Source organism: Aquarana catesbeiana, linkage group LG13, assembly GCF_042186555.1.
Source record: "Aquarana catesbeiana isolate 2022-GZ linkage group LG13, ASM4218655v1, whole genome shotgun sequence".
In the NCBI taxonomy this organism is placed as follows: domain Eukaryota; kingdom Metazoa; phylum Chordata; class Amphibia; order Anura; family Ranidae; genus Aquarana; species Aquarana catesbeiana.
This window is the reverse complement of record NC_133336.1, coordinates 78,997,389-79,012,877: the sequence shown is the minus strand read 5'-3', so window position 1 is coordinate 79,012,877 and position 15,489 is coordinate 78,997,389. Positions and strand designations below refer to the sequence as shown.

General features: G+C 38.8%; 1 protein-coding gene across 2 annotated transcripts in view; it reads left to right on the top strand.

The window, feature by feature from the left end:
* Positions 1–15,489, top strand: part of STARD9 (StAR related lipid transfer domain containing 9) — a 241,619-nt gene that overhangs the window by 199,779 nt on the left and 26,351 nt on the right. For both annotated transcript variants that reach the window (XM_073610372.1, XM_073610370.1), the window contains exons 23-27: positions 2,001–10,364; positions 12,210–12,407; positions 13,858–14,032; positions 14,198–14,347; positions 15,345–15,447. In XM_073610372.1, coding sequence (XP_073466473.1) covers positions 2,001–10,364; positions 12,210–12,407; positions 13,858–14,032; positions 14,198–14,347; positions 15,345–15,447 — 8,990 coding nt within the window. The remainder of the gene's footprint in view (positions 1–2,000; positions 10,365–12,209; positions 12,408–13,857; positions 14,033–14,197; positions 14,348–15,344; positions 15,448–15,489) is intronic.

Here is a 15,489-nt window from a genome sequence, read left to right as displayed (position 1 = left end):
CCCTTTCCATCATTGCCAGGTGGATCAGACAACTGCTTTCAAGAGTCTATGCCCTAAAGAAGAAAGGTTCCTCCCTTTTCTATCAGAGCCCTTTATACCAGGGCCGTTGATGTCTCCTGGGCTTTTCAGATTTTCAGCATCAGGCATCTGTATCCCATATTTGCAAAGCCAACACCTGCGCCTACCAGGTAGATGTTCAAGTCTCATCTGATGTAAGCTTTGGTACCTCAAGTTGTTGTTTGAGTATTTTGTCTGGATTCCTTAAACGCTTGTGTTTTTTGTGGGCCTGTTGGCAATTCTATGTTGCTATGTTGTTCATCTCCAGTTTAATGGCTTGGGTGAGTCCCATGGTCTATGAATACCAGTCCTGTGTCCTGTGCTGTATGATTATGGTAATAGGAATTTTATGGTTCAATACATTTTTATTGAATTTTACAGTAACAAAGCATTGGATATGACTTATTAATATTGATTAACCTTATAGTTTCTGTATCTCCCTGATAGTTCTATGTTTACATTTGTCGTAGGGCGCCCCCCAACCTCCCCCTTCTTTTTCTTCCTTTGGAATTTTTTTTCCCTCGTTCCCTTGTTTTTTTTCTTCTGTTTCTTTTTCTCTCTTTTTTTTTTTTTTTTCTTTTTTTGTGGTTCCCGCCCTCCTCCCTCTATTTTGCTATTGGAGGGGAGAGGATGGGAACTGATGAGATAAATTGCATTGTATATGATTCAAGACAACGTTTGGAATTTTCTGAAATGCTGAAAAAAATAACAAAATAAGTAAAAAAAATTATCTTGAAGCATTAAAGACATGGGGCTGAAGCACCCATACATAAAACAGTGGTAATACAATAAATCAAAAATAAATTTAGCATTTAAAGGTGTTATCCAGCATCAAAATAAACATCAAGCAAAACTGAAGCTTCTAGAAACAATGGATATACAGTGGTTCAAAAGGTGAGCTTTCAACATGTGTAGCAGTCAGGCGATGTGTTCACAAAGTAGGGGGAGAGAAGGAAGAGAAAAAAAAGGAAAGAAACGGAGGAATGGAAGGATGATAGTCTAGTCCAGTGATGGCGAACCTTGGCACCCCAGATGTTTTGGAACTACATTTCCCATGATGCTCACCTACACTGCAGAGTGCATGGGCATCATGGGAAATGTAGTTTCGAAACATCTGGGGTGCCAAGGTTCGCCATCACTGGTCTAGTCCTACTTATAACCCGAACAGTCTATGATATATTCCGGATGGAAGAAAATGCGCGTACCACGCAGCTGAGTATTTTTGCATGGTATCAGCTATCCACCTTCTCATTTAGCTAGTTTGCGTGATCCAAGATTTAACCTCGGCTATAGAAAGAGTTGGGGATTAGATAAAAGGAATTTTGACTTGCCTGTAAATTCTTTATCTTGGAGAACAGTAGAGAACACAGGCCCCTTCCCTCTGTGCCTTGATCATTATTTGCTTGTTAAAACTGGATCCTCATAGAGTTGGCAGGGTTATATGAGTATACTTTAGGGGTTACCCTAGAAAAAATTTATGCCAGTGTTCACTCACCTGAAGGTAGCAACATATAACCTTTAGCAGAGGCGTAACTAGAACCTTCATGGGACCGATGCAAGAAACCATGAAGAGCCCCCCTGACCATGGAAAGCCCTTTCCATCAGTCTTGGGGCTATTCCCACTGATCCCAGGGCTCTTTAATCCCATCGCAGGGCCCCTTACAAAGCTTTCACATGTTCTGCATTGGTCCTCCTTTCGGCCATCTTTGCAACCATGGTAGTTCCGCCACTGACCCATAGTCTATGAATACAAATCCTGTATCCTGCACAAGATGAGGAATTTATCCAAGAAAAGGAATTTACAGGTAAGTCAAAATTCCTATTTTATGCATATTCTGTTACGATCTCTTAACAATCATTTTATATGGGTCTGAGATATGTTTTTGTATTGTTTTTTATAGTTTGTATCCAAGTAAAACTATATTTTATTCTTTCCTTTTTAGTGCTCTCATAAAAAGAAAATGTAAAAGTGAGCTGGTACAAAATTCCAAGACCCGTGAGAACAAAAAGCCCCTACGAGCTGTGTCGATAGATTGTCTTGTTAAAACTTCACCCACTGGTGGCAGCTGTGATGAAGTGGACAGTGAACCATCCATTGTAGAATCTGCAAGCCCACAAGCAGAAAAGAGAACCATTAATTTACTTATTAATTACAGCAACTCTGGTGCTACAATTTTTCCAAGTGATGCACAAATGAGCAAAAAACGGCAAAAAATGGATAAAGCTGGTGGTAGATCAAAAGGACTTTCCAGCTGTTCTACTGAGCCACCAAAGAAAAAAAATATACGAGCTCCTGTAAATACAGGAACCAAGGACACAAAATTAAAAGCAACTAAAAGTCAGTCACAACCTACTGTTGGTATACCTAGAAAAAACACAGTGTTGGAGAAGAACAAAATAACAGCAAAATGTGAGGGTATAAAACCTCCACCAGAAAAATATGCCAAGAATATTCAGAGCTCATCTGGCCCAGGAAAGATTCCACCTAGGGAACCATTTTCCGCAAAAACAATAAAAAGAAACATGACACCAAGTACTAAAACAAAACCAATTAATGGGGCTAATAAGATATCATCTTCTGTTGACAACATTTCCAAGGTTAACCACCGTCATGAAGACCCCCATGAAACAGGGAGGAAGTGGATGAGCACAGAGAGACTCAATAGGGGATGTCTGAGATCTAATATACAAGGACTTGAACACTGGAAAGAGGATGAGAACAGTGACTCTTCTGAAAGTGAAAGCTATTATTCTGTAGATTCTCTGTCTTCTGCATATACCAGTGCCTTAAATGAACAACTGAAGCAGGAAGATAAAGAGAGACAGAAATATAGCAGGAGGGATTCAGACAGTGAGGACAGCCAAATGTCACATGACTCACTGGTGGAAAGAGAAAACAAAAAGGATAGGCATATTAAACGAAGATATAACAGGTACAAGACAATTGGGACTTGCTCTGGCTCTTCTAAAAGTTTAACGGAAGATCACAACTCATTTCCTTTAGTTACAACTGGGTCAGTTACTACTGGATTCTCAAAAAGTTTTTCTTTAGACAGTTTGGCTGATTCTGATGAAGTACCAGATGTGGATTCATCTGAAGAACTACCAGCAGAGATCTTCTGGAAACTCCAGAGTCCTAGGAGTTTAAATATGACGGATGATTATCAGAAGAATGTAGACATCACAACCCCTGGAGAAAATACAGCTCTAGAAAGAAGTGCCTCGTTTTACCTTAAGATAAATAATGATGCTACCATGGCATACAGAGATACTTCAACAACACCTTTGAATGTTCCTGATGTAAAATCCCACCAAATTCACCTTAGTTTACCTGTTTTTAATAGTGAACACAGCTTGCATGGATTACTTCTCCAAGACTCTTCATGTCTTGACAATAAGGCTGCTAAAACAGATTCAGACTTAAAACACGATGAAGAACTGGAAGTATCTACTAAAAATATTGTTATTAAAAGCAAATCTGGGGCATCTCCTGACTTACGGGAAGAATTGAATGTACAGCACTGTCAAGATTCAGAACCACTATACAAAAACCTAAATATATCTAATGTTGAGGGAGATCAACCAAGCACTAGTCATATCAAAGATATCAAAGTAAAATGTTTTGAAAACCAGAAGCCTATTCATGAATGTATTAATAATGACAATGATTGTTCCATAAGACCTTTAGATGACTTCAATACATCAAAACATCATTCAGATTTTCCTGATTTATCAAACAATTTCATGGAGAGTGAGAAAAATACTCAGAAATCCTCTCTAGACAAAAAGAATGTAGCTTTGGAGCCTATTGGTTTTGCCAAAACTAAGGTAAATAAAATACCACAATCATTGTTGGACCCAACAACAGATGAAGTCAGCACAAAAGAAGTCACAGTTTCTGTGAGAACTGATGTTAATGGGGATCTCGGAATTTCTGTAGAAACATGCAGCCAGGATATAAAAGATAACCATAAGGAATCTGTAGAACTAAATGAAGTGAATAATAAAGCAAGCATTGAACAGGGAAATAATGCAGAAAAAGAACTAACAGAGTGTAATAAAAATCTTTCTATAACAAGGAATTCTGTAAATTTAAATACAGCTGTAAGCACAGTAGTCTTAAAAAGTTCAAACCAGGATACAAAGCAAAATTTCCATTCAAAACAGAGCTCTAATGTAATGCCATCTGAAATTTCTGATGAGGAATGTAAACCTAGAGAGATGTTTGTTTTACATTTAACTCAGGAGAATGGTGAAGTTCATGACCATACTGATGCCAGTATGAAAAACCTTGACAGAAATGTAACACAAGTAGGGTCAACATATGTGCATCTGAATAACCAAACTACAGTTCTCTGTGATACTTGTTCAGAATTTAACAGGTCTGGAATTTTACATTATAATAATTTGGAGAGTGAAAAAGTCCAAAAAAAGTTGACTGGGATTAGAAACCTGCTACAAGCAGAACACATCCAAATTCAAAGTGGCCTTGCGACCACCAATTTGGTATCAGAAGTGACAGTATACAGTGCAGCTCCAGATCTAAACAAGAACACAGAGTGCAAGCTGCAAAAACAACATAATTTGTCTGATAAATATAATATCCAAAAAAATAAAGTAGCTGATCCCCTTCAAAGATTGATTATTGATGAACATTACAAAACTGCAGCTGTTGAAATTGCCGACATGAGCACATCAAGTCTAATGGCCAACCAACCATTGTCAGTTGTGAAAAATAAAAATCACACAATGTTTGTGGATCAGAGTGAATCAACAAATATAACACCACTAATATATAATAACCTTGTCCAACATATCGAAAACCTTGGCAATGGTGATTCTCCTGTTTCTAGAACTGAGGATGGGTCTGGTGACAGCCACAAGGACACAAAAAGTACAAGTTTTTTTAGTGTCTCACCCTGCTTACTTTCCTGTACATCATCAGAGGCTGATAAGGAAGTCACCAGCAGTTTGCCAGTAATAAACCTCAATGACCTTCCTTCTACTGAGCACTTACTACCAAGGTCAAGTACATTACCTAGCGGAAATATGTCTGAGTACAACAGCCCTAAACATAAGGAAAGCAGAGTAAATGGATGCTTCAGTAAACATCCTGGTAACATCCTTTCAAATCATTCAGAAACTGCACTTTCTGACAAGATTTGTGACTTTCAACATCATCCTCTTGATATAAATAGTAATGAACAGAGTGCATCTTGGAGTTCTTGTGAAAATAATACAGGGAGAGTACCCAGTCTCAATAATACACAATATGTTTTAACTTGCAATTCATCTGGGGAGGCCCTCATTCAAACACAATCCTGGAAAGAGAAAGGGATATTACCAGAAGAGGGAATGCAGAATTTACAGTCCTTATGTGAAGACACCCAGCAAGTGCATGCATTAAATACAGAACCCCTGAAACCACATTATGCTGGTGATTGCCTTAATTTTAAAAATGATATACACTATTGTAAACCAAATTCTGAACTGCAAAAATCTATTTGTCCTCCAGAACAAGCTATCCCCACAGATATGAAGAGTTCAAAATTGTTTAATAGCACTAAAAATGAAAAACAATCCATTTCCTCAGGGATCATATCAACCCCCACAGATCCATTGTTGTGTAATAAAAGCGATGATGAAGATGCAGAAAATTCTTGGAATGAGATTGCAGATCAGACCTTAAAAGAACTAAGAATGGAAACTATGTCATCTGAAACTGAATGTTCACTTCAACTTGATAAACAGGTAAAGAAAAACCATGGAAATTCTGAGAAAACCAATGATGATAAAGATGATGGCAAATATGGTTCTTCGATGAGAAAACCTAAAGATTCTAATTTAATTAATAAACAGGCTAATATAAAGCATGACATAGAAGAAAATGATAATAAAGATTATGAACCTGATAATCATGTAACAACCACTCAGGGTTCTACAACTTCAGATAGATGTCTTCAGAAACATATCAGAGACACGGTTACTGAAAATAATGAGCAATCTAATTCTACTGGCTTTTTTTGTGATGTTATAAATAACATGCAAGAGAACCATTACTGTGTTGTGCAACCCTTAACACAAGATATTGGAAGTACACGTCCAATTCTTCCATATTATGAAGCTATAATGCAAAATGAACATGTTTTTGAATCACAATGTAGTAGGGCTAAAGCTGCAAGCACACGTTATAGAAATACAGAAAGTCTACCAAACACTTCAGAGCCAGAACAATCTCACTTTGGCTCACAATGCTCACCTGGCTTGGAAAAAATGGTAGAAGATGTCAAGGGTGAAAATCATGAATTGAAGTCTTTCAGGATTTTGAAGTGTAAAGAAGGAAATATTTTTTTTAAACCAAAAAATGAGGAATCAGATCTTGGTATCCCACATGAAACAGGAACATGTGTCACAAAGAATGAAAGTATACAGGAAGGCTCTACAATATCAGTACCCATACTGTTGCATGGTATTTGCTCGGATGTTCATTCCTTGGCAGAAATGAATGGTGGCATTTCTTTCAGTAGGGCTTCTGGGAGACAGGGAAATCTTCAGGAGGAGAAAAGTGAACAAATACAGCGTTATGTAGGAAGGGAAAGTTGCCAAACGATAGAGCAAAATTTCCGTGTCAAAGTGCAAGAGGAAACCTTGCTGGTGCAACAAACACTGAAGAAACTGCCAAGTAAGAATACGATTATGCAAAACGAAGAAAGCCCTCTGGCAAAGGAAGAGCTAGAAGACAAAACTAATATTATCCCTTCACAAAACCCTGAAAATGCTACTTGCAAATCCGAATCTGCTTACCCTGGTTTAACTAATTCTACAGATGCCTGCACTTTTCCAGCTGCTACATCATCTGTTAAATTTTCTAAGTGTATTGGAGAATCAAATGAAGTGTTGAAAGATATCCATAATGATTCCAATAAATGTCAGTATCAGTTTCCTCAAAGCCAAGAAGCAAACCACCAGACTGAAATATCTCCAAGTTGTCAGCCATCCACTTTCAGACCCCGTCAAGAAACTGAACCAATGGAAAAAGGAAATGTAGACCATGGCTTAGATCATACACGTGAAGTGTCTATTTCCATCACCAAGAAATGGCAACATAACCCTAAGTCAGAATTAAATTTGGTAATGGATAAAATCACACATCAATCTACAGATGTTTTGGACACCTGTGGAGTAAATGTCATATCAGGTCATGCACTAGAACTAACTGATCCAGCCTTACAAATGAAATACAGAAGCAGAAATAACGAAGGTTTTAAAAACCACATTTGTGGGACTGAAGAGGACAGTGGAGAATGTCCTTCAGAGTTAAATGAATCTCTTGAGATTTCTTCAGGAGAAGATGACACGAAAACATTCAGTTCTTTAGCTTCGAGTGGCCTCACAAGCTTGGGCTTGAAAATCGGATCACTGGAGAGTCTGTCAGTATTAAATGAAGGTAAATCAGAAATGTATGGAGCTATTCATACAGGTGATCCTAGTGACTTTTCTCACCCTGGATTTTCCAAAATAGACATGTCAACTTGCACCATGTCAAACAAAACTAACTGCTCTACCCATACCTTTTGTGAATGTTTATCACCTACCATGGCCCTTGCAAAGTTACAGTTGGCAGAATCCTCAAAGTTCCCTTCTGATGGATCAGCCTCCAGCCCAAGATCTGAATCTTCTCCACAAAGATTAGGTTCTGGGGCCAAAACTATGTATAATGGAAAAGACCATTCAAATAAGGAGTCAAAGGATTGCTCAACACATAGCGTAACACACTGCAAAATAAACTGTTGTCTTATTGATCACTATCAGCCACCAAACTGTTTTGTAAATGCCCAGGAAAGCATTGCTGGACATACACATTTTAAGGCTGAAGGTACCGATAAAGACTGCATTCCCATTAAAGTACCATCTAAACTCCACAGCAGTTTATATCATGACCCATCACAACAAACACAGACATCAATAGAAGAAATGAGTGAGAATACAGAAAGTCTTCACTTTACCTCAAGTGACATTAACCCCTTTGTTCACTCTTGGCAGCAGGAAGTTAGTCCTAGGGCTGGGTGGAGGAACTGCTCATTTAACAGTGCCAGTGATGTATCTTGCAGTAAGTTGCAAGCCACAGCTGATAAATTAATGAGGTGTTCTAGTGTTGATGAAGGGCTCAATTCTCATAGTTCTCCTTTTAATTCACATCTTAGTTCCTATGCAAAACCAGTATCCAGCACAATAAGCAGTTTTGAAGGAAATGATTCCAGACCTGATTTAAATTCATTTGATGGTTTTCAAGAACACCTATTAGATGAAACTGTTGCTTTACACACAAGAAATGATATGGAATTTGTTGGGACATCTGGGTCACAGGTAAGCTTTGAAGACTGTTCCCAGCTAGATGAAATAATGATTCTTTACACTTCAGAATCCGAGACTTGCAATGAAAATGACCAAAAAATATCTTATGAACACAGAACACACACTAAGCCTAGATATCGTAGAGCCACCAAGCACCAAAGAAGTAGTACAGATGTGTTTTCCTCACGGAAAATGAGGCACCAGAAACCAGTCTCTTGGTCCAATATGCAGAGCATGTCCATTCATTTATCACAGCTGTTACAGGAAACCTCAGAACTACTGGGAAATTTTTCTCAGCAGCACTCTGAAAATGTCACACTTGATATTACAGAGTCACTTGTGAAAAAATCAGTCAAAGACTCTTTTACCCAAACTTATGAAGACAAAGGTATTCAGACAGACAAGCCAAAAATAAACAGTACACACAACTGTAGCACAGAAAGTAACCGTTTTCTAAGCCCCTCAGAGATAAATGTAATTGTAAAGGTAGTTGGAGCAGATTCATCAACCTATATTCCAGGCAACACTCATATAACAGGGGCAAAAAGTAGTGGTAAAAAAACAAATGTTAGGACACAAAGCCTTCCAAACTTACATGGATATGTGCCTGCTAAACAAGCAGATAATGGGATGTCTAAATCACCACATATACGAGCATCTGTCCCATTCCTGTCTGCTAGCACTCTTCCACTTTCTTCACCTACAAGTTCTCCTGTTTTGAATAAAGACTCAGAAGATATTTCTCTTGCTGTAGCAAATAGTCCTTTATCAGGTGTTCAAACTCTGAGATTCCACACTGCATGTCAAGGAAACACCATGATGGTTGATCGAGCCTCCTCACCAATTCTAACGTTAAAAGCAAGCAAGAAGCCTTTTAATAAATTTGAACTTGAAAACAATTCTAGTGAACAAAGCCTTGAGAAAGTACCTCAGCACAGGAAAAAGAGTGAACAAGAAAATTGTAAGCTACAAGTCACCAGTTCTCAAACAGACAATGAAAACATTTTTTCATTTGGTCAGGGAAATAAAGAAAATACATTTGAAGTTGTACATTGCAGCTCTCTCAGAGAATCTCCTAAAAGAAGAATAGCAACACATAAATTTCAGAGATACAAGAGTGAAAACTGCATTCTGCAAAACAAACTCTCTGCCATTACTAACCAATTTCGTAGTAACTCTGAGATTTCAGGGTATGGAGACAGGGAAGATAGAAAAGACAATTTAATATCCACTCAATCCAAAAAAGTACCTGCAACCACATTTACTGGTTTGCCACCATGGGAACGCCCACAGTCACTTGAAACTCTCTATCAGATGGCACATCCTGTGTTGGACAGGCACAGACAGTCCCTAACAAGAACTACAAAGACAGAATATGGTGCCGATGAGAATGATCTTGCTAGTAGTACCATAACATCAAGTAATTCATATGTAAAAAATGAAATCCACCAATATTCACCTTCCCAAGTAAGTGGTTTTGACTTGCAACTGCAGGATGATGGCTTATCTGTAGTGGAGAGTGAATGCAATACTGACATTCTTCTCGGTCAAGAGCCCACTTTGGCAAGCAGTCACAAATCACATAATTACAGTTTGCAGGATCTGCCCCTTCATAATAAGTTCAGCAATTGGTCTGGATTTCAAGGTAGCCTACAGAGAAATGAACAGTTGTTAATGAGTTATCCAAATCTGAGTATGAAACAGAGCCCCACCTGTACGTCTCAGGAAGAGGTGGAAAGCCGATCTCGTGAGATTGAGAGACTGCAGCGGGAGCGTGCAGAGGTCATGTCTGCAGTACACTTGGAGATAAACCCACAGCCTCTTACTGTGCAGCTAGCAGAAGCCAAGCTCAGCTATGGAATTGGAGAAACTGATGCACTACTGAGAGTGATACAGACAGGAAAGATGGATAGTCAGGATCAGGTTTCTGTGAAGAAACAGCTATATGCAAGGTAAGAAGCAGCTTCATGCATCACTTTCTCAAAAGTATAATCTTAAAGCCTAAGTTTATCTAAAATAAAAAAACAGCAAAAAGGACATTATTTACCTTTGGGGATATGTGTCCCTTGTGCTGCTGTGTCCTCTTTTTGCCAAAATCTTCAATGCTCCTCACCCCCACCACTGTAATCTTCTGGTGCCATATGATTTAATAGAAGTAAGGTAGAAATATATAGTACTTTATTGCCATGATTGTTATGCTTTGATTTATATTGTTTTCAAGAAAGTGGAAAGGGAAATGGATAGAAAGTCATTGCTGACCAACTCATGTGAAAATGCTAGTTAAAAATGTTCACCTCCATGTGAAAATGCTAGTTACCATGAAAGAAATATTGGCTTCCTCCAATCACAAGGAGGAACAATATTGCAAAACTTGGTTCTACTGGTTCAACTATATGTTCTCTGCAGACTACACTGGATAAGGAGTTTCCGTGGACCAGAGGAGGCAGGGGCAAGCCACTGTCTTTGACCCATATGCGAGTGGGGAATTGGGAAGTTTCCCAGCGGGTCATGGCTCCCTGGACCCCAAGCTACAGTTCCCTCCTTTTTTGACTTTTAAAAAAAAATTTTGGCATGGACCAACCCCGACAGTCTGTAGATGTAATGGGCTGACCCTGCTTATACAGAATAACTGATGTATTATCTTTTCAGCTATATGTAACTTGTAATACCTGTAATTCCCTCTTTACATATCTGCCTGCCTATACTTCCAGTTATTTGAAAAGTTACCATGTCCAGCTTTCTGGATATTGCTAACATTTTGATAGTTTTTTGTTTTTGTACGCCCATGTGTGCTATGTAGGGATTGACCGATTATCGCTTTTTATGTGCCGATACGATACCGATATTTCAGCCACCTCTCAGGCCGATATTCTGTATGTTTAAAATAACTAACATCCCTTGTGACAGTAATAGGTAGTGACAGATACTCTTTATTGGGGGATTGGGAGTCTATAAGACCCCAAACCGCTCTTCTGCACTTTAAAGTATTCAAAACGTCAAGATCGGCGTTTTTATAAACTTTTTAAAACTGTTGCCTTTAAGATGCCAGTATTCCAATTTGTATCCTGTGCACTAATGTCTTCGGCCAGCTGGCAGACTTGCCAGCTGGTTGCTTGGGCCTCCTGGTGGGACGGGAGAGCACGGGCAAGCGGCGGGAGGGGAGGTCCCCTCCCGCTGCTTGTAATAACAGCCGAGCAGCTGCTGAGCCGTATCAGTTGTATTACAATAAAGCCGACCGTCCAATCTACAGAACGGTACCGAGGTGATGCCTGCAGCTGCAGGCATCACCCCGGTAAAACCCCTTGAAGCAATATCGGGTATCTTTGTGCCCGATACTGACACTTCAAAAAAAGTAAATATCGGCCGCCGATAATCAGCCGATCCCTAGTGCTATGTATGCTGACCATAGGCTTAGCATCAATTTCTCTTTTTTGTGCATGTTTTCTTTTCTATGTATTCTAAACACCTTAAATAAAGAATAATAATAAAAAAAGGAAATACTAGTTGCCAGGCCACCATTCTGATCTTGACTCCAGTACTTTCTGGGTCACTGACACCAAGCAAAAATTGTCAGCAAGTAAGGTACCAACTTCTGATCTGTGTATGGGTTCTGGGTTGAAGCTATATAGCATGACGGTCAGACAAACCACATTTTCAAGAGAAGGTCAGCAGTAAAAGCTTGTCATTTCATTACTTTCTTTATATAGAATGTATTGAGAACTCTAAATGTGCAGGTACAGTATATAAGCAGATGAAACATTAATTTCTTTATATCTTTTTAATCACCCTCATTCAAGGCATATGAAAGTGATAGAAAATTTACGCAAGGAAAGAGAAGAGAGATTGCAAAGTTTTAGAAGGAGCCGCAGCCTGAGCCCCCAGAAACAGCTGAGTGCCTCACAAACATCGTTGTCGTCATTGAGAGACTCTGATTTGCCCAGTCGGCGCAGGGAATACCTGCGGCAGCTGAGAAGAGACGTTGTGGATAGCACCAGGTATGACATTGATTAGCCGTTGCCATGAGAAGTTTGGCCTGTCTAAAAGATCTCATCATTAGTGTATAGTGTACAAAATTCTGAAACATTAGATAAGCTTTAGTCATAATGGAAGTTTATGGAAATTATTTTACTGTAGCAGTTATTGTGCTAAAACATGAACAAAGGTTATCAAAGAGAAGGTCCTAGTTAGTAGTACCTAAAAACAGGGTGACACTGTAGGTACTTGAAAAAAATGTGCCATCGTCCCCAAAATAGTGAATATGGCAATATGGAAACTAAAGAAGTGGGACTTTGGGGGCACAAGGATATTTAAACTATAAAAACATAGAAATGGTTTTTTAAATTTTATTACATAGTACAGAGAAAGACATATTAATTTAAAAACAATACACACTACATGTAAAACCTTGTTACATATACCAAGTGGATCCTATCCTGCATTGAACATTTATTGCTCTTGCCTATGGTGTATAAACTCCAACATTCAAAATTACAGGGAAAAGGAAAACTTCCCCAGAAAATAGTGGTTATGAATGTGGAACTGAAATTGAATGGAGTTACAGGTCTGGTAGTCCACTTGGGATGCTCTCTATCTGCTCAACATGTTTCACGTTGTAGAACGCTTCTTCAGGAGCTAGAGGTTCTGTTGAGTATACATGAAAAAAGGATATCACAATACCAGTATGTATAAAATATATCAAAACATGGACATACAAAAAAATAAGCAAAAATGTTGTAAAATGCACCGCATATGTCACTTTAATGGGCTTCCCCAAACCACCGGGTTGTACCGCCTATCCCAGGGAGACCATTATCTTTTATAGGGTTTGTTCCATGTACCACCACGAGGGGGCGAATTTTTACAACATTTTTGCTTATTTTTTTGTATGTCCATGTTTTGATATATTTTATACATACTGGTATTGTGATATCCTTTTTTCATGTATACTCAACAGAACCTCTAGCTCCTGAAGAAGCGTTCTACAACGTGAAACATGTTGAGCAGATAGAGAGCATCCCAAGTGGATTACCAGACCTGCAACTCCATTCAATTTCAGTTCCACATTCATAACCACTATTTTCTGGGGAAGTTTTCCTTCTCCCTGTAATTTTGCATGTTGGAGTTTATACACCATAGGCAAGAGCTATAAAAGTTCAATGCAGGATAGGATCCACTTGGTATGTGTAACAAGGTTTTACATGTAGTGTGTATTGTTTTTAAATGAATATGTCTTTCTCTGTACTATGTAATAAAATTAAAAAAAACATTTCTATGTTTTTATAGTTTAAATATCCTTGTGCCCCCAAAGTCCCACTTCTTTAGTTTCCATATTGCCATGAACAAAGGTTAGCTTTACTTATACTAAATCCTTAGCCTTGGCATCAACAGACAAATATACACATCACAGTGGCAACAGAATTGACTGATGTCCTAATTGTATCCTAGAATTCAGGAACCAAAGAGAAGGCCATCTCAGTGCCCCTCAGAGATTGAAGCGATGCTGAAGGATTATCAGAAGGCTCGGGAAGAGGCCAGGACTGAGATTGCTAGAGCAAGAGACAAGTTACGTGAGAGGGCAGAGCTAGAGAAGAGACGTCTGCTGCAGAGCACTTTGCAGAAGGTGAGAATGGAAGAAACAACTCATGTTTGAATGTCTGTCTATTAAACACAAGCTTTATTTTATCACGGAGATCAGACTGGAATATGGTATAGTAGCTATAAGATACAAATCTAGGAACGTTGCAATAAGAACAATGGACCTAAAACTATTTGTGTTACTTTATAGGAGGATACCAAAATGAAGACACTTGTAAGCACCAGCACTTTATTTACCAGTTCTAGTCTCAGTCTGTCCTCAGGACCAACATCAGGGTACAACAGTGGCATGACAGTCACCCCTGCCAAGGGCAATAAGAACACTTTCAGGGAGGCAAAGGTGAGTAAAACACGTGCCATACATTTCTGAACCTCTTCTGTATATTTTGGCCCTATGTAGAAACGCTTTGTGAGTTACAGACAAGATATGAGACATAAAGCTTTGGTGGCAGCAGTGTTCATATGACACTTGTGCTGCTCACATATAAACTTTTCTGACCCGTTACAGTACCTTCAGAAAATTAATGTAGTATTACCTTTTGCCCTGCCTGCACTGGGCATTTTGTAAGTGAGTAGGTTTTTTCCCTGGTTTCCATCCCTGATATTTGTAGGACACTGTTGAGTATTACTGATAGAACTGTTATGCTTTATTTCCTGGAATCCAGTAAGTAAAAAGGAAGTGACGAGTATTTGCATTTTCTGCCTGGTGGGTTATCTACTGCCAGATGTGTAGTGGAGAGAGCAGCCACTCTGCATAAAAACTATCCATGAAATACTTAAGTAGCATTTTTATGTAGCATTTTCTTACATACAAAGAGCAGTGGCACAGATTTCGATGATGGAGTGGCCTCTGTTTTACCACTTTATGTGTCTTTTTTAGCAAGTGAGTTGAGTCAGCTCTGGTTCCATCTGAAGCACTGACAAGTGAAGTACACAGAAAGTGACAGCCTTCTTTAAGTTCTGGAAATAAGCAAACTATTGACATACGATGACATTGTTGGAGACGTGTATAATTAAAATACTAAAGATCTGTGTCGATGTGTTTTTGTTTGTTAGACAGATTTTGTATTCCCATACAAGTCTATGAGAGTGCAAAACCTGTTTTAAGCAGGTCAAATGCAGGTCAGAAGGAAGTCAGCTGCAGGTCAAATGCACCTGTCAATACATTCTAAATTATTTCAGAAACATTTCAGACTGATATCATATTGATGCCATTAACACAAGCTCAAAGCCTACAAAACCAGGCCCTTATGCTAATAAAGTACTAACGTCCCTGTGAAAATCTTCATGTGTGCTCACTGGAAGGACTCCAAATTTTTGTTTTCCTTTTATTACAGACTTCACCAGTGGGCTTGGACTTGGAAATGGGTTCTGGAAGAGGAAGATCTGCAGTGAGAAACTGTTTTCTTCTGGCCCCCACTCAGAATGCTTCAGTGCCTGGTATGTGACCCACAATACACTGTACACAATGAGGATGATGGG